Here is a 23,828-nt window from a genome sequence, read left to right as displayed (position 1 = left end):
CTTTATCGTAAGTAAATACCGTTGGAAATAATTAGGACCCCATCTTTGGGTCTGAAGATCGTGTTAATTACTAAGTAGTCCATAGTCTACAAAGAATTAGAAATGTTACGGAAAATCCTCAGGATCGTAGGTGTTTTCCTAATGCAATAAAAGGAGCCAGTGATAGATATAATTTTGCACAATGATTTTCAAAATCAAGTTGATTCTGATTCTGTTGATCTGGACCCGAAGCAAGAATCATCATGCTCCTTATAATCTAAGAAAATATTGTTTAATGTGTACTTGTGTACTGAAATTATTTCATTTTAATTCGTGTTACATTTTGTTAATTAAAGGTAATCAGTAGGCACCTTACATTTACCTTAATTAAATGCAAAAAGTATATTTTTTACTTTATATACACTATTTTAAACTGGAACATCCCGACTGCACTTTGTTACTGACTATCATTGTGAATATTTAAATATAAAAATATAATGGTTAAGTTATAGTAGTAAGTGGCTTTTGAATTATCAGTCGTAATAGATACGCAATAAATAATAATACGATCGTAGTAATTAAAAATAAGTATGACTACGTCATTAGACTAGGTAAGTAAATCCCCAATGCACATTACTGGAAATTAATTAATGTAGGCTGGATTTTCAAATATTATTTCCTAATTGTTTATTATTTCTTATTTATTAGCTACACTTCCCAGTAATTATTATAAAATAATTTCCTTATGTATAGGCAGATTTTTTTTATAACTGGTTAAATATTTATAGGATTGAATATATTAAAGTCTGTTTACCTTATTCAATATGATATATATTCTTTATAACAAGTAGAACTTCGTTAGCCGTGAGATAAAAAGGGTTGCATTTTCTTATAATATAGAAGTAGCAGACGAGCATGCAGTCCATCTAAAGAAAAATGGGTACTGCTGCCCATGGACGACTGTAATCAAACCCGGATAAGATTAGATTCCTACCAATGTTATTTTATTACTATCTATGATTCCTATTTGAAGTCGGCGACAGATGCCCCACTACTCCTGCGGACCAAGCTGGATAAAGTGTCTTCCTTACCAAACCCGTTAACTGTTAAACTGATACCCTACTTTTGACATAAACTCAATCCAGTTAGTCATATTTAAAAAAAAGCTATTTTATAGCATTTAAATTTTTGAATTGAAATCAATCATTAATTACTGAAGGTATTCTTATGAGCCCTTTGGGAAAAAAACGAAAGTATTTTATTACAAAAAAAATCGACAAATTTTAATTAACACCGTTATTAATTTTGCAATACAATTTTTCAATACAATAGTAAAATGTACCAAGTTCAGGTACCAGGGTAACATAACTATCGAGGAGGTCATTTTTCCAAAGGTTCATATTATTATGCATCCCTCTCGCTCTACACATCTGCAACAAAGTGTGAATACAGAATGCAGTGGGTCTTTGCATATCTTGTATCTCACTCGCACTTTAGCGAATGAGTGAGACGCAATATGAAACAAATGAAATCTATTGAAATATTGAAAAACGTAACTACTTTTTAGTTTATCAGTTATCGTGTTATTTTATATGGTGAAAAAACAAATGTTGCTGTTAGATAAACAACTTTTCTAAATAAATCGAAAGTTACGACGATGATGCTGGTATTTAATAAGTTATGGAATGTTCGTTTAATTTTATGTTATCTATGAAATTATTTATTTTTTACATACCACTTTCTTTATTCGTCAAATTATTAGACGATATAAATATTATTTCCTGTCTACCTGTTTACTGTGGGAGCTGTTAGCAGTGGGACAAGACAAAGAAAAGAAAGCATAATTTGTTCAGTTTATTCTTAACTTTAATGCAGACTAGAATAATACTCTTAGAAATGAGAACAACAATAGTTATTTCACATGTTACAGTGTACCTACCATATACCAGCTTCACAATAAAAGGCTATTTATTATCTGTGTTCCTCAATGTAAATAAATCTTATTCACAACAGCTAGCAATATAAAATTACATCAGACTGTATACCTATATTTACTCGAACATAGCTCACAAGAATACTGAGCGTGACGTGAAGAAGGGCGTGACCAGTGTCTAATTCTAATTTCAAAATATGTAAGTAGGTTTTTTTTTTATATAATAAGATAAAACAATAACGTTTTGTTTTTATCTCTGTGAACAAATGTCAATCAATGTGTTTTTTTTATTTTGACATGAGATAAAAATTAGTTTGAATTAAATTTTGTTATGTGTATTAATTTTTTGATAGTTATTTTTGGTTGCAATAATTATATTAATCAGAAATAAATAAATCATTTATGGTAATTTGGCTGCCGTATGCCAATTTACATAACAACATGACGTAAAGTTATAAAATGCGATTAATTAGTAAAATTTACAGAAATTAAACACTGGCCGAAGGGCAAAAAATACAAAACGTACAAATAGAATAAGATAGAGGTACCTACACATTTGGAAAGCATTAAAACTTGGGATAGTATGAGACAAGCGGGATAAATTTTGTGGGTACTAAATGGTGTTATTACATTACAATTAGATAATGTCAAAATATGGATTTTTATACATAAATAAAACTCGTCCTCAGAGCGCTAAGCTTAACTAAGAACAGGACATATAATATAGGTTACATAGTAATGCTATAGCCACACTATAAAATTTACAAAATATGACATATCTTTTGAAACGCTACACGAAATAATGCTTTATCATTAATAATATATCCACTAATCAATTCTTTTATTCATCAATATGATCACTTGAGATTCGTGGTCTGAATTTGAGGTGCGGGTCGGGTACAAAAATGGTATAATGGCACACACAGTTCAAAGAATGAAAACGGCCTTTCCTTTCCAGTTTTTAATAATACTTTCACTCTTCATCTTTTTGAACTGTATGTGAATTACTTTTATGAATTAACGAACAAGTGCAAAAATATTTACTTAATGACAAGAGTTAAAAAAATAACAAAATAAAAATTTTCACAAACAAATGACTATTAATGGAATGATTATGACAAATGATATAATTATGAAGATTTAAAAATAAATATAAAAAAGTATAACGTAACAACTAAGGTGGCAACATTATGACAAATTCGAGACAAGTTATGGCAATACTGGCGTGCAAAAGTGCATTATTTTTATATCACTCTGCAGCCTCCATACAAACAAATATAACGATAAAATATCGTCGAAAGTTTTTTATCATCTAAGCAGATATGATTTGCGGTGATCCTCAATTTATAATCACAATCGTAAATTAATTATTAAGATGGAGTAGGTATGTATACAATGTCATGATAAATAAAGGAACGATCAGTTTTTTGGATTTGTCACTGATTCCATTGTGATATTACCATTAAAATATGACTTTTAAGAAATAAACGATCAGACCAACAGTTACCTAAGTACGTGTATGAAATGCGTTAAAAACTTAAGTTAATAACTTAATATTTATATTACGTTTAATGTGTAACAGATGCAAAAAACTGATCTTACAGATATACAACTTATGCTACCTTAAGTTAGCCACGTAAGCATTGTAAGCGTCTGTACTGAGACATCACATTCCTCTCGGATCACTTTGAGTATTTTGTTCGACAGCCAAGCTTATTGAGCCCTAGAACAACTTACAACAGAATTAAAAATTAAATCAATACTCGGACTTTATTACGCCACAAATAGACACGATGACGTAAGTTTTGTGGCTGTGGGGTGACTTATTTAATAAAATTATGAGGCAACCAATTTAATATTTCAGAGTGGCAGCCCATCTGTGATAGGATTAACCATATGTTATATATGGAGTTGATTACAGACATCTAGTCATAATGTAACCACTTACCATCGGATTTGCATATAACTTTGGTAGTGATAAAATGTAATTTAACCTTCACTTACATTACTACAGAAGGCAGAGATTAAGATACATTCATTTCTGGCAGTGATTCAAATGGTGACACACACTTCATCTTCATCTAGAAAGCGAACACTTGCATTGTTAAAGGGCTCAATGTATTGTCCTTATATATTTAAATATAAGCGAGACCGATACACACCTCTACGCGCAAACTTTTCAAGAACAACCGATGTTTTTAAGATAATGCACCAAATTATAAAAATAAACTAAAACCTAACAAAATGAGCATTATAAAACTTTATAAACAGAAATATATTTTTATTATCCTAAAACTTATATAAAATCTACAGATCTATAGTTCAAACTCTGAGAATAAAATAAAACTTAAACAAATCTGGCAATACATTATTAACTTTTGTTCTGTTTTTTAGTTTTAAGTACTTATTATTCGTTAGAAGGCAAGAATAATAATAAGAAATAAATGATATAGAAAATAAATAAAAAATACTGAACATTTATATCACAATTACGCGATTAGTTATATTATTTAATCTTGTATCATTATACATATTCTTATAGACAATTTGATGTTCATATTTCAAAATGCTTATTGCCGGAAACTATACTAGATTTATATTTACTACTAGTATGGCAATAAAATAATCGTAATTATTTATATATAAGTAGCAGTACCCTGGATATGACGCGGGTAGAACGTTGAACTGTACTAACGTGTTATTTACTTAAATAAATAATCGATGGGTTTAACAAAATCGAGAATTGAATCTATTTATCGATTTTATATCGATTAACCGATTTACCCCTAAATGTAGCTTAACGTCAAAAATGCCTTTCGAATGATAGCAGTGCACTAAAAGTATAGACACATTTGGTTTATTGTTCGTCATAGCGTTTGCGCGTAGGAGCGTTACCGGCGGCGGCGGGGCGGTTGCGGGGCGGGCGCGGGGCGGTTGCGGCAAGCAGGCACTTGTGGCGCTCAGATGAACACGGGGTTCTCCTGCCCCGTCAGCAGCCGGAACATCGACGTGGGCATCGTTTTCATTAGGATCTGAAATTTATAATTGTCATGTGTGAAAGAGGATTTCAATTATTGCCGATAAAGGCGTGTTACTGTATTTGTTGTATTTTTAACCGACGTGGTATGTAAAACACTTATGCAATAGCATAGTTACCACATAATAATTCGGAGAATTTGTTATGTAATTTTACAAAAGTACTAAAAACTGTAAAACAACAAAACAAAAACAACTTAGTTTAATTATGATAAAATCGAGCGACCTTTAAACCTTTATTATCAGTAAAAGAAAATATATTTGTATTTATTATTAAAGACACAAATGCATGGGTTGTACCCTGTCACAAGAACTTAGAAGTTCGGAGTATTTTACTTTCGCCGCATCGAAACACTTGTATAAATACAAAAATAAGGATACGTTTAGTTACTTTACTTTGTAAATTGTTATTTTTTTTAAGTTATTGAAATTGCTGCATTGATCTCAGAGATATGTCAGCGTGGATAAGTAACAGTTTTTCTCCGTGTTCGTGTGACAACTTGCTAGTGTGTGTTCGTACGGTGTGCACAGTGTGTGTGTGCGTTTGAGTGAATGATTGTCCGATTCCATCACATTCCTTTTTCTTTTCTGTGTCTGTCTATCAATTATCTGTGTGTGTTTGTGTCTGTGTCCGTGTTTGTGTTTGTGTGTCTGCCTGTGTCTGTCCGTGTCTGTGTGTCGGTGCGTACCTCCCCGACGGAGGTGGCGAGCAGGTTGACGATGCGCTCGTGCGGCACGGCCACGACGCTCTGCGCGTTGATCTCGATGATGCGGTGGCCCACGCGCACGCCGCCGCGCTCCGCGATGCCGCCGCGCAGCAGGCTGCAGATCTACAATACAAAAATATATTTCAAACAATATATATTTGTGACTTTATTCAGTAGTTTCAAAATATAGCAATAATTATAATATGGTACTGATCTTGATCTCGACGACGAGCGTGCAGTGCACCACCGTCACATTCACCACCGTCTGGTTCTCGGAGTTATTTAATCTTCCCAGTCAAAGCATCAAATGCATGCTGTTGGTAGCTTCTGACGGTAGGTTGTCGCCACCTACACCACGACCACACCTATTTCTGCATATTGACAGTAGTGTCAAGCGCTGCTTTGCTATGGTTTGAAGAGTGTGGTAAGGGAGACATACTTTTCCGAGGTATTCCAGCTTAGTCCTCAGTGGTAGTGGCGCATCTGTGATCGGCCTCATGTAGAAATATCTAATCCTATCTGGGGTTCATTACATATGGCCATGGGCGGCAGCAGCCACTTACCATCAGATGGACTGCATGCTCGTCTGCTACTCCTATATTATAAAAAAATGCTGCTTTTACTACTTTAAAATAATAAAAAGCTACTAACCACGCCGTTCTGCACGCTGAAGCCGAGCTGGTACTTGGTGTCTGGTCTCTTGATCTTGACCTCGACGACGGGCGCGCACGGCACCACCGTCAGCTTCACCACCGTCTGGTTCTTGGAGTTCTTGATGTACGTCTGGCACGTCGACAGCGGCAAGCCCACCAGGCTCACGCCGTTTATTGCTATTATCTGGTCGCCTGTGGAACGTGTGTAAGAAAATAAACTACTATCTACCAAGTTTTATTTTTAAGCTAGTTCTAAGACAACAGACACCCAATTTTTAATTCGTAAGTAAAATGACGTCAGAAAAGAGGCCAGGCGCGATGCTATGGCATAGATTAGTAAGATTAATCACTCCTAACAAGAAAACGTACCCAGTTTTGAGAATTGAAAAAGTTGCGTAAAAAAGTTTTACCACGTCTCCGTGCTCAAATGTCCGTAAATTATTTCAAATAATTATTTATTTATTATGTAAATTACGCAGTATTAGTTATTCATTCGTAATTTTTTTCTAAAAATGTTTTTATTTGTCAAGAATTTAAAAATAAGAACTTACTAATAAGCCGTTTGTGGCTTCATTCAATTTCAAGGCGGCGAAGTATCTTTACTAATCTATGTGCTATGGCGTGGCGCGATGGCAGACAACACTACGCCTACAGCGTCATATTTAGATAATTTTAGATTCGATTGTAGTCTTAAAAAGTGTGGAATTACATTATTCCTATATTATAAAATGAAAATATAAAATACCGGGCTATTCTTTATCAAAATACATATTCAATATTTATCCCTGCTCTACTTTACGTGGAATTATTCATTATTTTATTTTCTGTAATAATGCTACAGGTAAGTCATTGTTACAAGTCTATATACCACCTTCGAATTCTGTTTTAAAGTGTAACAATGGCACATCTTTATTATTTATCATAATAACAGATCAAATATTAAGTGCCCTATAAGTGACGAAATTATACAAATATATAATAGGTATAGTCCGCGTAAAATTGCTAGTCCGCTCTGAATATAGAAATGAATCGCGTCGCCATAGCAAATTGTATGACTACACCTCCTCGCAATAACTTCAGAGCGGACTATACACTCACTATTCTCCATATTGTAAATCGTTTTTTGTAGTTAGCCTACTCCGGCAGCTTCATATATAAGTGCAAATAAAAAAAATGGTTCTTACCAATGTTGAGTTGGCCGCAGCGGGCCGCGGCGCCGGCGGGCGCGAGGTTGGCGATGACGACGGTGGGCAGCATGGAGCCCCAGCCAGACTCCACCACCACCACGCCCAGGATCTCGCCCTTCGTCTTCGGCACCACCACCTCCTTCTGCAGCTCCTGGGTGCCACGCGCCGTTGTATTTACATTTTTGTAAGGGTTTTAAAAAAGACTAAAGCCAATTATGGGCGTTTTTGTTGTAAAAGTTAGAAGGATGAATTTCTGTTAGGCAATTATGCTTAACAAAAGAAATTAGTACACGGCATATGCAGTTAAGTAAATAACAAAATAATAATAATTATTATTTTAGTATGTCGTAAAAGCGATTTATTTATACAAGACGAAATATAAACACGATAAAATACAAAAGACATACAGAGGGCATATTATAAGTATTGGATGTATTTAAATTTCTTTACAAATCTCCAAGAAAATCTTTAATTCATATAACATTTCAACACATCTTTTCCTGTCCTGTTTATATTTTAAAGGTTGCTTTATTTAAAATTTACTAATTAATTGATTTTATTATTTAACATCAATTAAGTAAAATACAATCTTACTTGTATTCTATGATAGGTAAATTTACCATCGTTTTAGAGAATACAATTTTTAAATCAATTTAATTAAGTGGTTTGCCACGGTTTCACACTAATTTACATTTTTTATATGATTTATTTTCTCTTGTCCTTTTTTTGTCACTAATTCAGAAAGACTATAATTTCGCTACACCGACCGGTAAATTGATTTCTTATACTAAATGTCCAACAAGTTTTATAATTGAACCAACACCACCCACCTTCTTAGCGAACATCTGGAGCTCGTCCCCGAATATCTCCTGGCTGTTCAGCACCTCCTGGTAATCCATCTCCTTCACGAAGCTGTGGTCCTCTATCCCATTCGCCTTCAGGAACTCCATGTATGCCACCTGGAACGCTTGCCCGATCGACTGCGCTATGAACTGCGCCTGGAATCCGGTCGACACCTTATCAATTTTTAACATCATTTTTGTTATTTTTCTCTTCTAGTTATATGTATGTATGTATGTACTTTGTACCTACATATTGTTCTTAGATAATTTCATATATACGACAGGTTTTTATCATATGGACCTTAAAACAAAACAAACGGTCGAACATGTCTGGAATATTAACCGACCAATTTAAAAATACGTCAAAATAAACACAAAAGACCACAAACCTCCTCGCTTTCAAAGACATGGCATATCATCTTCGGCGTGCGGTTCAGCTTGGGCTGGTCGGAGTCGCTCTCGTGCGGCACGAACCGCCGCCGCGCCATCAACACGACCAAGTCCCCGATGTCCGCGATGTACGAGATGGTCCGCAGCGCGTGGTCCATCATGATCTCCTTCAGCTCCGTGTTCAGCACCATTATCTTCTCCGTCGATATGAACAAGTCCACCTCCGTGCTCGGCTGGTTCTCGCCTTCTGGTGCCTGGAGAATGTTTTGGAGCGATTGAGCTACAGATCTACACGTAATATACATATATTTGAGCAATTTTAGCAAAATTTCTACATTTAAGTTTTATCTACAATGTAAAAATGATAAATTGCGTTATGCGGGGCAATACTGACTTTTTGTACAAATAAAAACTCTTTAATTGTACTGTAGATGACTACACACCACTTGGCTAGGATAGGAACGTCAAATAATAGAGGTAGAATAATTGCCAATTGATTTCTTACATTATGTTTGATTACAACAATATATATTCATTCATACTTCGATTTGATACCCTGTGTCTTGGATGCTATGGACACAGATACAAACCCAGAATTATACTAAGTATTAAAACATACTGAGCGAACTACTGTTTTTGTTACTACGCCGATGAGGTAGCAAGTATTCACTGACTGCTCCTTTTCAAATAGTCTTAACGAACTTAACTAACTTACCTTACTAACATGCTTAGTCTTATTCACAAATATAAGTGTAACTTACCAAAGCCTAAAGAGAATCCAAGGAAAGCAAAAAGACAATATGTTAGAAATTAATATATTAGTATTGGTAGAAAAAGAATGGTACAATTAATGAGTATTTTAAAATATTGGCAATGAGAAAGCTAGTGTGATTTTAGTCGGTTTGAGCTACAGTAATCAAATTATAAGCCCTGCTCATGCAATTTTAACGTTGTTTCTATACTTTCCTAAATCATAAATCTGTTTGATAGATTACCTATAGGTATAAACACATTCTAGAATCTACAACGTGGTTTAAGTTTTCTTGTATACAAGTAATATCCGATTAATTTGTCAACAGAACCATATAAAATAAACAATGAAACCTTAAGATTGTAGGTGAAATCTATTTCTAAAACTGATACTTTTCATTTTACATATTACACGGAAATAAAAATTGAGTAATCTGACTATCTATTTTATAATTATATATTCACATCAATCATTTTTTTAAATTATTTGGCATTTCTCTGCCTCGTTTAAACTTAGTACTAACACTTTGGAGGTGCATTTTTCTTTTATCGGAAAACAGAAATGTGTTTTATCGAAATATATTTTGATGAAACTCGTTTCCGATTCTCTTTGTAGATTGCTAATAAATAATACATATGCAGGTATATAATTTTCAATTTGGGTCGTTATGTATCCGTTTTCAAATTAAATTCCAGTACAATTTTAGTTTCAAGTATATTTTTTTAAATTTAAAATAGTATAAATAAAATTAGCGCTATCAATCGCACACATCGCCATCATTAATATCATGTTTTAAATTCAGAAGGAAAATGCACCACCAAGGTCGACCACGCCTTGAAAAATTACATGACGTAGTAAGTGTAGCGTACACATGTACGCAACGTCCGTACGTATATACGTACGCAAAGCCTATAATATACTGTATAATGTTTTGACAAATGTCCATAACATTTTAAACGTAAGCAACACTTACAGTGTACCTACGTAATATTATAACACACATCCGTAACGTTCGCATTTAACGTTCAAAACGTGCGAACGTCACGTGTGTGTGCGCATCACACGTACGTGACGCGAATATAGGACGTTCGTGACATTCTTAAAGTTGTTTACAAACGAGTATTCGTAACAGCGTTGTATGCAACAACCTTGATCTTAGTGACGGCTTCCTCGACCATGTTCTTTTTGGGCCTCTTCTTGCGGCGGCGCGAGTCCTCGTCCACCTCGACCGAGCCGAGGAACGCGAGGCGGAACACGGCCGCCGGCGCCGCGTACACGCCCGAGTACGGGCCCTCGCACCCCCACTGCGGGACACACCGGCTAACCTCCCCGATCGGACCTCTCGCTCTCACAATTTACGTCACGTTTTACGTCACGCGGTGGAACGTCTTTTCTACTTTGTGACGTCATTTGACGGTTCGTACGTCACGTTTTATGTCACGCGGTGAAACTTCGCTACTTTGTGACGTCATTTGACGTTTGACAGATTCAGTATCATTGCAAGAAAGAAGTTTCACGTGAGTTTTAACTTGCTTTTGTTTAGCCGGTTTGCTTTTAACGTAATTGTGTGCAAGTTTCAATATTTCTGTTCATTATCATTTTTTGCGATTTTGAATTTGATTACAATGTTATGCGGTTATACCATGTTGAAAAAAGTGGCGTTGGTAAATATTAAACTTGTCAGATTAAATTTATAATATAATTTATTAAATTATAATTTATTAATTTTTTCGTAACGTAAATAATTATATCCAACTGCACGCAGTCAAGCAAAAAATAACGTTCGTTTTACATATTTGTGACAACTTCTTGAACAGTAACGCACGGCAGCGCGCATGCCAAATCGTTTCATTACTCAATGCGATACAATATTTGCGTACATACATAATTTGGAAGCGAACCCCAAAACTGCACACACAAGCCAATTAACACCGTCTGCGCAAAAGCAAGCAAAACAATCGGAATACATCACACAAATTGACAATGATATGTGAGAAGCGAGCGATCCCATCGTCATTATGAAAGCTAACGGAAATCAACGTTCACAGTATTATATTCGGTTCATGTTGTGCGCAGGCGTAAAGCTGCCGATGTCTGTGCGTACGTCGTGTTCGGGCCAGCGGCCGGTGTGAATCGGGTCACGTGGCATGCACCGTGCAATGGTATGGACGATACTGACAAGCTGAAGCACAGCAAAACAATCCTACTATAGATTAATTCCATACGAGATGAATACTCGATATTTATTTTAATGGACTAGCAGTAAGACAATTTCCTAACGTCGTTGGAATACCACCTGATGTTGAGGCTCTGTTCTGCGAAGATATTCAGCAACAAAAATCTCTGAGATTCATAAACGACACACTGACACACACATTACTTATTAGTTTACTCAGTTCATTGGTAGAATTGGTAATAATTTTTGAAATGATCTTTCACGCGGAAAAAGTAAAAAAATACCTATATAGACTACAGGCTTATTTAGATTAAAACATCTAGATGTAGAATAAATCGTTTATCATACGAATTACATTATACAAGTTACATACAAAAATGTATGGAGTTACACTATATAAAGATTGTTCTACCGTGGATGAATACATGCGACAATCGACTTTATCAAGAAGTCCAGCGAACCGTATGACATCTAGCGGCGATAAAAACTTACCATAAATATTTTAAAATACTTTAAACAAGGAATTACTGTACGAATGGTAATATGAACATGAATATAATGAATTATCTTTTGTAGTTCATAGAAATAGATTAGTTAAAAATACATTCCAAGTACTACCTAATTATGGTTAATTTTATTAAGTTTTATTTTACCTTTGTAGATTATGTATTTCCTATACAATAGGTACATATGTTAAAATTTGCCGTATCGTATGATTGAAGGAATGCCCATTTTCCGAGTAATATAATGTGTACGTAACAGAAATAAATTATCAGTAATTATTGTTTTAAGTTCAAGGAAAAATATTATAAGGAAATCGCATTCATTGATAATATTAGTTTGATATTCGACGAAATAATAAAAACTGAAGTAATAGGTCGAAAAATCTTACTATAGCATGTTTCTATATATTTTTTTGCTAATCGATGATCAAGTGATCAATATCGATGAGTAATAAACCGATATATCTATCAATTTAACTATATCAGAAATAGCCGGTAAATAAGCGTCTCAATTACTACTGTATAAGCAAAAGCAGAAACCTGGTCTATAAAAAAACTATAGAGCCGCATGCGTAAAGTTAAAATGTTATTCACTTTACATTTCCATACCTTTTATTTTACTTAAATAATGATACAATGTTTTGATATTGATTTAAAGTAAAATTTAAATTGTATCAATGTAAATTGATATCAATTTCAACTACTGACTTAGAAATTATTTTAATGATCATACTCATTACGATATATAAGATTTTTTTATTAAATTGACGTTCTAACTTCGCACGGAGTGATGATATATGATTAAGAATCCATATATCATCTCACTATACACAGAAATAGCGGCTGGTCACAGTTGTGTTGCCAAAAGCTAAGTTGGAGCACCTTGTAAAACTATGTTTACTTAGATAACACATTTTATGGGAATTATTTATTACATGTGACCATTTTATATTATGTTTTGAATCTGCGGTATAAGGACTTCTTGAAATCACACAAGCGACCATACAGTTTAGAACCTGGGACCCTTGGCGTATTTTCCGCACTACTTATTTTGGCAACTGACGTTGAACAATTTTCAAATTTAATACTTTTTAATGAATACTTTATTATGATGATAAAATGAAATAATGTAGAAAATATTTACCCCCTTGAAAATTTATCCGTGCTAAAATGGTGTGAACTCGACTGGAATAATCCTAACCCGCCCTTTAATGTGGATAATCTTGTTATTAAATTAATTCACATAAACTGCAGTCGGAAATTTGTCCAACGCAGCCGCGCATTTTCATATTTGACACACACATAATGTAGATTATAATGATGAAACTAATCGTAACGATGAGATTAGGTCAAAAAACAGCGGCAGTTCGTCCTGGACATCAAAAATAAGGGTGCATTCAAACAAGCAAGCGTAACAAGCATAGACAAACATTTCCAGAGGAGGCTAGCCGGCATACGGGACCCGACAATCTTCCTGGGTCGGTCGAGGGGTGAGGAGCACACTGAAAAAAATACTCTAGTGCCATGTCAATACACGGATTCCGGAGCCACATCACATCATACTGTGTTCCCATATCTCCACTATAGTAGGCGTCGGGCGTAAGGTATAGGATATCCCACTAGCATTCTCAAAAACTAAACCTAGCGAGCATGAAATCACGTATACTTTATTATTTACAATGTTTTAAAAGAGTTAAAAGTGTGACTGTGCTTTAATTGGCAGTCTTTTAGCATTTTAAATAGATTTTTATTAACAAAAGGGTACGGCATGCATACAGATTTTTTATATTAACAGACATAGATAGTGACAGACACGGACCGTAGCAGAAAAAATAATATTCTTCTATACCATATTTACATCTGTCGTAACACGGCCGACGACGACAGACACATAGTATAGACGAATATTATCTTGCCTGTTACGTTACGTGTCTGACACTCTCTGTGTCTGTAAATATAAACGAACTCAATCCTTCGAAAAATATCAACGATGCCTGCAATAGGTATAGACGTGAATTGAATCAAAATTATTATTAAAATTCGATGAAAAGCGTGTACTTAGTTTGCTTATAAAATATTTATCACATACGTGCGTGGGCGTGGAGTACGGTAATTTCATGCTCATAGTAAAACATCTACAAAATAATGGTTATGTTACCGATTCACACAGGCGGCTATCGGTCACTGCCTTACGTGAGAATGCCTGGATTTATATGTTTTGTTTTTTGTTATTAAAAACGTGTACCTAATAGTACATAATTAGAACAAGAATTCTATTCTAAAACAAAACTATAATTGTAAATATATTTTACAGTACTTTTACTGTACTTACTAAGTATTATTAGTATTAATGTTTTTAATATTAGTATTACAAAAAGGGGTAAAAACAAGTTAGATTAGTTTTTAAGGAAACAGTCAGAGGTTTAGTAAAACGGTAAATGGTTATTCTAGCATACGATATTATGGTTTTGGTGACACACGTTGAAAAAAACAGTTAACAATTTTCCTTCCACACTAAAAATAAATGCAATATTTGGTAATTGACTGATAATTATGTAATACCAAGTAAAATAGGGATATTTTTAAAACAGTGGAAATATCTGGAGGCACGGGTGTGCCCCCGCCAAGTCGAAGAAAAAAACGCTACAGCCGTACCATTCTTTTAATTGTATCTTCAGGGTAAGATTTTAAAAATCTTATTTCCCATCGTTAAAGAATTTCTTGAAAGATATCATTATACTATGTTTACAATTTACTCTATATATTAGTCAGTCAGTCAGTATTAGGTAAATAAATTTATAATAATTAATTGGTACTTATTAATAATAAACCAAAAAATAAGTCAAAATAAATCAACAAATAAACTTCAGTTCTAAGTTATTATAAGCTACGCTCAATAAAATACTTGAAATAATTAGTTCCTGCTTATTTTATTTATAATTTTCTTGTATATTTTGTAAATAAGTCCTTTTTTAGTTTATAGTTTATAGTTTATTTTATTACTTAAAATTTCATATATTTAGTAATTATAATTGTAAATAACATAGATAAAATGATAATAAATTCAATTGACAGAAAGTTCCTACGTATAATGAAGAAAAATGAAAAATGATTCAAAATAAATTACCAAATAAATTTCTGTTTTAATCAGTTCATATACCTTATTAAAAATTGTTGAAAATCCTAACAATATAAATCAACAAATAAACTTCCAGTTCATATTCCTTATTAGCAATTAACAAAATATGTACGTGCCTGTAAAAATCTATTAAAAACTTCATATTGTCCAACATAACCAACACTTAATTCTTCAACAAACAACATCACCGTGTGTCACCAACCCCAGCCCCAGACCACAGTCCACCGCCCCCACCAGCATACCTTGATCCTGGAGACGGCCTCCTCGGCCTGCAGCATGCGCGTGGCCTTGGTGGGCTGCCCCTCGCACGCGAGCTGCGTGGAGCCCAGGTAGCGCGCGCGGAACAACACGCCCTCGATCAGCACTGAGTGGTTCACGTCTATAAAGGAAAAAAGATGGTAAAACTTTGGAAATTGATCAACTTGTGTGTAGATTGAAGAAATAGAAAACGTCGGGGACGGAAACAATATCGTTTATCATCAACCCATTACAGTCCCACTGCCGGGCGCGGGTCTCACAAAATGAGAAGGATCCTTCACCGTTTAAGCAAGTGATAATTAATTTCTAATACGCACATAACTGAAAAATTAGAGGTGGGTGCCTGGGATTTGAACCTCATACCCCTCGACCAACAGGCAGAGTTTCTTAACCACTAGGCTAACACTGCTTTAAAAAATCGTTGTTGACGATGTTTTGAAATTTATTAACTTGTATATAGATTGAGTAGTAGATACACATTTAAAGGAAGTACACTAACACCTAGACCCAGTGGACGCAGCAAAACTCATCATATTTGATGATATGCAGTGATAGACTTTAATAATATTCATTGAAAATGTTACATATGAATTATTACTTTATTTACAGTAAAGGAAAACATCGTAAAGAAAAAAACTTCTGTGAGTTAGTGTACGTATCCTACCAATGTGCGGTGTCCATATAGTAACTTATATTTTAATAATGACTACAATTCCAGAATTAAGAACTACAAAAAAAGTCATTGAATTCCAAATTTCCGGAAACTTACCATAAGATTATCCAAGGAATGCACAGAATAAAATTAAGTATTTTATTAATAATTATTTATTTTATTTAATAATATAGAATAACGTGAAGATGAAAGGTCACACTTACCTTCTTTATTTTTGCTTTTCTTTTTGCCATCTTTGTCCTGGAAACAAAATAAAACATTGTACGTAGAATATATTTCGGTACAATTTAAGACATAATAGACATAATTCAATAAAATACAAGAAATAACGCTAGTGTTTATCCGTTTATCTTATGTATCTAAAGATATTGTTTAAATTTATACCCCACAGTAAATTACTAATTCTAATATACTGAAAGTTAAGTTTTTACTTTTTATAAGATTGAAGTAGTGAACGAATATGCAGTCCACCTGATGGTAAGTGTTTACTGCCGCCCATGGACACATTTGTAATCAATGCTAAAAATAATCCAGGGGGTATTTGACTACCTGAGAATCTGTCCGGGCAAAGAGGGTATCTTCGAGACCAGAATTTCCTTCTCATCGCCTTTATGTTGACAATGACGCCCGTATATGTGCGCCCGAGGGGGTAAGACATCCCATCATAGTTAGAACTCTTAATTAAACGAGATTCCAAAGGCTGGCCACGGATGCGTTGCTATCCCTGAGGACTTTTAGAGTTGGAATGTCTCAGGTATGTAACCTCACTTACCCCATCCTTCAAAGCGGAACACATCAGTGCTTTTATTACGTAGAAAGAGATGTGACAGTGGTCCTCCAGAGTTTAACCATAAAAGCTTCTACCACTTTCAAAATTTTTCGATGTTTATTAGTCCCTTTGTGGTTCGACAACAAACACAAGCAACTTTTATATAAAAAAAAACTGTTATGACGTCATAGCATACCTTTCCGTTGTGCAGCGCGTCGTCGTCGCGCGCGTCGCCGGGCTCGTGCGCGTGTGCGTCGCGCACGCTGCCGCCCGCCGGCATCACCGTGCGAGACTTCGGCTTGCGCCAGCCCTGCAACCAGCATATGATGTGACATCACTAAAGTCGTAGTCGTAGTAAGTCCTACGCTAACCACCACCTCAGCGCTCTTTGAACTTTCCAATACTTTTATTTTCCATATATTGTTGCGCTACGTTGAAGGAAAACATAGTGAGAAAACATGCATAATGATACATACCTTAAATATCTTTAAAAAAAATCTCAAAGGTATGTGAAGTCTATCAATACGCAATGACCTTAACCTAAGAGGAATTGACGTGTAAACGAACGTGTAGTGTAGGGGAAACTAGGGACACTTGATCCTTACGGGAGACTTGGTACACTGGATTTATAGAGCTTCTGTGAACACAATATGATCTTAGTGTGGCAACATTGGTTGTCTATGATACGTTATAACTTTCTAAACTTGATACTCTTGTCCAATTTGATATTTAAGCAGATGGCGGATGATTGTGTGTTTCGTGTCGCAGGAAAATATTTTTCGTAAGTTTTCATTTTGATTAAATAATTGGTTAGTAAACTTATTTTGGGTAAGTAACACTTTTAAACTATTCATTATCTATGTTTTTAAACGTCCGTTTCATAGAATAGTGTTAATAGTAGTGGATTTTTTTACAATATATTTTTATAACCACAGTATAGCTAGGGTACACTTGGTACACTTTCTTATGGGAGATATGATCCCCCCGCATCAAGCATCCTCTATTGATTATTTTTGAATAATTTCAGGGTTCAATATGCCTAGAGTATATAAAACAATAGAAGGTACAAGAAAAAAAAATATCAACCATAAGATTCTGTGATAATAGGAACATTAAGTAATGTTAGCTGAAAACATAGTTACTCGTATATGTGATTTATCAAAACAGTGGATATGTTGTTGTTGTTGTTTCTACTTTATCTACTAAGCAAATAAATCAATGATAAATCAATTTTTACATATTTTTTTTTCATTTTGGTATCATATGAAAATATAGGAGACTTATTTCCCTCAGGGGGGGGGGGGATCAAGTCAGACATGGGACACATGGTATACAAAGTTTTTGGGCTGGTTACAAAATTTATATACCGATATCATTAGCTTTTATACTTAGTATAGCCAATGAAATTCCACGTATTTCAGTACCAATATATCTAAAATCGGATCAATATTTACCAAATAGTGGTCAAAAAACAAAAGGGGGGATCAAGTGTCCCCAGTTTCCCATATCTGCTGGTAAAGTCACTAACGCCTATGGACATCTGTAATCAACGTCATATAGAGCACGTATTCTACCTGAAGACTGTCATAAGTTCATTGCAACTCCTGAGGATTAAGATGATAGCCTAATATATTAGTCAGCCGCAATCCATACCCTTCAATCGAAACGCAAGAACTGCTTCATGCTAGAAATAGCTGTGACGATAATATCTCTCAGATCGAACCATTCTTTCTATGCCTTTCATATTCTGGATGCGCACTTATACAAGAGACACTTATTAAGAGGTATTCCAATTTTGTGTAAGTTGCTTGTTCTATCAAGAAAACTGCATGCCCTTTTACTACTTCTATAGTAAGACACACACAAATGTGTAAATGAACGATCTAAGCCAATAACAAGAACCTCAATATTTTTTTTTTTATAACTTAAGAGTAGCAGACGAGCATGCAGTCCACCTGATGGTAAGTGGCTACTGCCGCCCATGGACATCTGTAATCAACCCCAGATAGGATTAGATATTCCTGAGGTCAGCCACAGATGCGCCGCTAACCCTGAGGACTAAGCTGGAACGCCTCGGAAAAGTCTGTCTCCCTTACCACACCCTTCAAACCGGAACACAGCAGCGCTAAACACTGCTGTTATTAGGTAGAAATAGGTGTGGCGGTGGTTCCGCCGGAGTCGAACCACAAAGGGTTCTACCACCTTCAAAAACCTTCAAAATTATAATTCATATACGCCTGGCCATGAATCGTACTTGGAAATCTTTACTATACATATAAAGCGATATATTGACCACGGCTCTAGTAGTAATTACGTCTTCAAATTATAAATATAAGTGATAATGAATAAGATTTGTGTTCTAAGCCTGTGTGTTTATATTACACTGTTGACACATGTAATACTTGCAGTTCTTGTAGTCTAAAAATAAGATGTAATATTTACATTTTATGTCACTTCCTTAGGTCTAAGATACCATCAATAAATGAAGTACTATTTAGTTAACAGAGCCAAATCCATGAGGATATAAGTATAAACGTACCATATTACAAAATCTAAAAATACTAAAGTTTTAACATTTTAAAAGAAAACGTATATTAAAAAAAATATATGTTAAAGCATTTACTTTTATTGGGTAGTAAAAACTCCATAAAACACCCATAAATTGGAAATGGAACCCATAAAAATATGAAGGAATTTCTCACATACTACAAAGTTATAACCAACTAACCCCGTCATTTTGCGCTGAATCAGTACAATCGTCATTCGGCTGTATTGCATCAACTTGGCGCATATCTTGATTGCCTGACGCATCAGACGCACCGTCAATGCCAATCAACTCATTAGTTTTTAAATCATCCACTAATTCTAAATCATTTATCACTTCACTAACGCTAATGTCGCTTTGGCATCCAATGTTTACATTCTTATCACTGTTCTCACTTAACTCGTTATCAATATGTTTATTACAGTTAGTATCAACGACCTTTTCACTTTCAACCATTTTTTCACACATATCGATCTGCGAACCGTCCACACGTTCAATGTTTTCGTCACAAACACTTGTATCAACTGTTTCGTCACTTAAAACTAATTTTATACGTTCCTCCTCGGCCATTTTAATGTTGTAATATTCTTTATTTACGATAGGGTTTCCATTACAAAACGGTTGCCCGTCAATACGCAGTTATCAGTACATTTGGTCATTCCCAGCGATAAGCTATCGTAAACACATGTGGCCGCGGAACGGGTTATGATAATACTGGCGGGCCGCCACCGGCTGAGCGCTGACTTAACACTCGTCATAGACTAACCGGTTCGTTTCCTATCAGCTGATTGTTTTAATTTAATTCTGTTGTTAGGAAATTAAGTCTTTTGGTACGTAAACCGACTGATGGATTATCCATGTCAACATGATTTTCGTTTTATTTTTGGCGATGTCAATCAATTCCTCATTTCTTAATATATTTGCTTATAAATGACGTCATTTGTAGATACGTAATTGTTGCATGGAAACAGTTTAAATATAAAGATTTAAAAAAAAATCTTAAACTTATTATATCAATAACTTTATTCACTTAAGGCTTTAGTTAGGCAATTTATCTTATTAACATTACCAGATATTTGACAGACAATATAATCTCTTAACAAATCAAATTTGTACGACATATTAAGATTCTCAAAAACTAAAAGTTCTAATAGGCATAAAACAAACGTAACACAGTAGGCAGTACTGCATTGTTAATCGTTGGCCAAGTGTATATCAGAGCAAGGTCGCGCGTGCGAGCATCAGTTTTACTGCGCGGGCGCAGTTCAACTGTACATCACGATATGCTCTACTGACTCATCGCTAATTACACAATTGTTTATAGTCGCGATGTGAATTTCATTGATGTAATAAGTATTATTTTAAAAAGAGGTGTTGTGGTAACAGTAATTTTAGATATTCAATTCATTATTAAAAGGATAAGTTTTCATTATAGCATAAACTTTATGTATTATAACATATGGTAACAATTTTTTTTTATATTTTAGATCAATATGAGTATCACGTGATGTAAATAACGAAAAACGAATTTATTGCGAAAACTTAATTCCAAATCAAGGTGCGTGCGCCGCGCGCAATTAACATATAAATATAATGAGCCTATGTGCGTGAGAATTATGTACACACAATTTTATTATTTCTTCACAACTGTAGTATTTTAACCTGCCGCTATCCATATACGTATTTAAAAATATATATTCACAGAAAAAGATTGATTTTGGTAAAACGAGTTTAATATTTTTCAATAAGGCGATGAAATCGATGTTAATTATTAAACTTTTTTTTAATTGATGCAACACGTCCTATTTAGCAGACAGTTTAAAATTTACAATACGGTCAGCTATGTAAGTACGAGTAAATCGAGATTATTCAATACAGACATAAAAACTCACTTTATCATCAAAGAATCCTTGGTCGTCTGTCCGTTGCTGGCCCAGAAGTCTGTCAGTCTCGAGATCAGTATCCGCTTCATCTGGAAACATTCAAAAGTAATTAATGTATAAAATCAAATAATTGGTCAAGTATATCAATCGATTTTCCTTTCATAGTATACTTTTAAAATGTATGATTTGGAAAAATACCAATTAATTGATTTTCTGAGTTTCGGATTAGAGTACTGCTATAATTATCGATTATTTCAGTAACTGTTTGAGCATAGAGGTGTTTTATATTTTGTTCCTCTCGATATTTATATTTTAAATTTTTATATTTCTATATTTTTACAAGAACCTACCTTCGTCGCCGCTAGCGGGTTTAATTTCCACCGATTCAGTGCTTTGAGCTGAAGATGGCCTTTTTCTGAAAGTTAAATAGTAGAACGTAGTATAAAATAAATCAAACGACGTCAGCTATTACGTACATTTCTGTTTTGCAGATAAACTATACCTCGGATAATTATTTTGTCATTTGGAGTCTAACAATCCATTATAGCTTAGGACTATGATGTTACTACTACTACCATATTTTTCTAATGATAAGAAGAAATTTTGTATCATATTTAAATACGATGATATAGTAAAATTTAAGATGATTTCTGTAATGTATTTTTATAATTCAACAATATCTATGTATATTTTGATAAAAAGCTGTTTCTTTCAATACAATTCGTATACCTGGGCGGATACACATCATCATGGGCGACGTGCGGCACGTGGTGGTGGTGCGGCGTGTGTGCTGAGTGCGGCGTGTGTGCTGAGTGCGGCGTGTGTGTAGAGTGCGGCGTGTGTGGCGCGTGCGGCACGTGCGCGTGCGGCGTGTGCGCGGAGTGCGCGGTGTGTGTGGAGTGCGGCGTGTGTGGTGCGTGCGGCGTGTGTGGTGCGTGCGGTGTGTGTGGTGTGTGATGCGCGAGCGCGGGCGCGTCGGCCGGCGGGCGGTGCGGCGCGGGCGCGGGCGGCGGCGGCGGCGCTGAGCTGCACGCTGCGGAATACAATTAGTAGATCAGTTGAAACTAGCTGTTATTTTTAATTGAGACAAAAAAGTAATTGTAAAATCACAGAAAAAAACTATTTTCAATATGGTCTTTATGTTTATGAACTGTGTGAAACAAAGTTTTTACTTGTATATTATTAAAGTGGGACCACTTAACTTAAGAAGGACTTTAGGCTGGGTTAAAGAACTTTTAAAAAATTATTATAGTTACGTAGTTATTGTTTTAAATAATTGTTTATTTGAACTATTTTCTTTTTCAACCTTAAGTTTAATAATTATGTAAGTTTATTTTTGCATATTACATACCTAATGGATCCAAAGAGTGTAAATCAGCATCAGTCAACAAGTGTGGGTCGCTGTTTGTTCCGTTATCTACTATTTCTTCAATAATAACTGAGGTATGTGTCTGTAAAAAATATATAACTTAATTATTATTTGATTTATTAATATTATATAGGCAAAGTAACGTTGCAATACAGTAGGATCACTTAAAAGCAAAGGAGACGTAAAAAGTTCCTTAATACAATATAGCAATGTACCTTGATTAATCGCAAATAATATTATAAATTAAATTTTGTTATTGTTTTGTTGCATTTAATTTTGTGGAACCTTCCTTCTCAGGTATTTTTGAAAATAGTTACCCACGTCTTTGGTCGACTTACATGATCACTAGTTTAGTTAAAAATATTAAATAAAATGTAGAAAAAATGTAGAAAATTTGTAGCAATATTTTGATGTTACCTGTATAGGTGAAAGTTGGTTATTATTGTCTGTGTCAGAAGCATGGCCCGACGAAAGTCCGTCTTCCACCAGCGGCATCTGCGTGCCCGGGTTGCGGGGGTCCATTGCAACTGTAACACAATCATTACGATGAAAATTTTAAGACAATTATTCCGTTTTATTAGGGAGCCTTTTCACTACATAGTATGTGCGATGTAATTAGGGTATGGGTGAGTGTCAAATCCGCCAGTAGTTACATGATTTTCATCGTACATTGTTGTTCATTTACATTGCCTTAACGGGCACCGGTTTACAATACACTATTCTCGTAAGAATCGCAAAACTTTGTTTAGATAAAAAAACATTTTCTAGTAGTTATTTAAGTACTATCTACACTCTCATTCTTATGCCCGCTATGTTGCCCGCACACATGTCCGGTGGGCTTAAACTGAACATCTGCCATGTTACGACCTTAATTTTTAGTTCAGACAAAGCGACGACGTGTCGGACGAACGCGTCGCTGGCGATAAGCGAGTCGCTGACGCTGTCTGTCAAATCCGGGCGTGAGTTACGCCGCTATGTACATGCCATCCATTCTTCAGTTTTTACAGCTCGTTCTCCACGCCCGCAGCTCCGACA

At 34.9% G+C, this 23,828-nt stretch overlaps 1 protein-coding gene across 1 annotated transcript in view; it reads right to left on the bottom strand.

The window, feature by feature from the left end:
* Positions 1-4,360: 4,360 nt before the first annotated feature.
* The window catches only part of LOC140755751 (uncharacterized), a 197,981-nt gene continuing 178,513 nt past the window's right edge, over positions 4,361-23,828 (bottom strand). The window contains exons 12-25 of the mRNA XM_073091065.1: positions 23,211-23,320; positions 22,776-22,875; positions 22,154-22,457; positions 21,775-21,839; positions 21,434-21,513; positions 16,431-16,467; positions 15,539-15,675; positions 10,627-10,782; positions 8,727-8,981; positions 8,326-8,493; positions 7,493-7,646; positions 6,307-6,500; positions 5,638-5,778; positions 4,361-4,944 (exon numbers count right to left, since the gene is read on the bottom strand). Coding sequence (XP_072947166.1) covers positions 4,873-4,944; positions 5,638-5,778; positions 6,307-6,500; positions 7,493-7,646; positions 8,326-8,493; positions 8,727-8,981; positions 10,627-10,782; positions 15,539-15,675; positions 16,431-16,467; positions 21,434-21,513; positions 21,775-21,839; positions 22,154-22,457; positions 22,776-22,875; positions 23,211-23,320 — 1,973 coding nt within the window. The 3' untranslated portion in view covers positions 4,361-4,872. The remainder of the gene's footprint in view (positions 4,945-5,637; positions 5,779-6,306; positions 6,501-7,492; positions 7,647-8,325; positions 8,494-8,726; positions 8,982-10,626; positions 10,783-15,538; positions 15,676-16,430; positions 16,468-21,433; positions 21,514-21,774; positions 21,840-22,153; positions 22,458-22,775; positions 22,876-23,210; positions 23,321-23,828) is intronic.

This window comes from Epargyreus clarus, unplaced genomic scaffold (assembly GCF_041222505.1).
Source record: "Epargyreus clarus isolate Ecla_fem2 unplaced genomic scaffold, WU_Ecla_fem_2.2 ptg000003l, whole genome shotgun sequence".
Lineage (NCBI taxonomy): Eukaryota > Metazoa > Arthropoda > Insecta > Lepidoptera > Hesperiidae > Epargyreus > Epargyreus clarus.
Note: the sequence above shows the minus strand (reverse complement) of the source record. Positions and strands in the feature narration are given on the sequence as shown.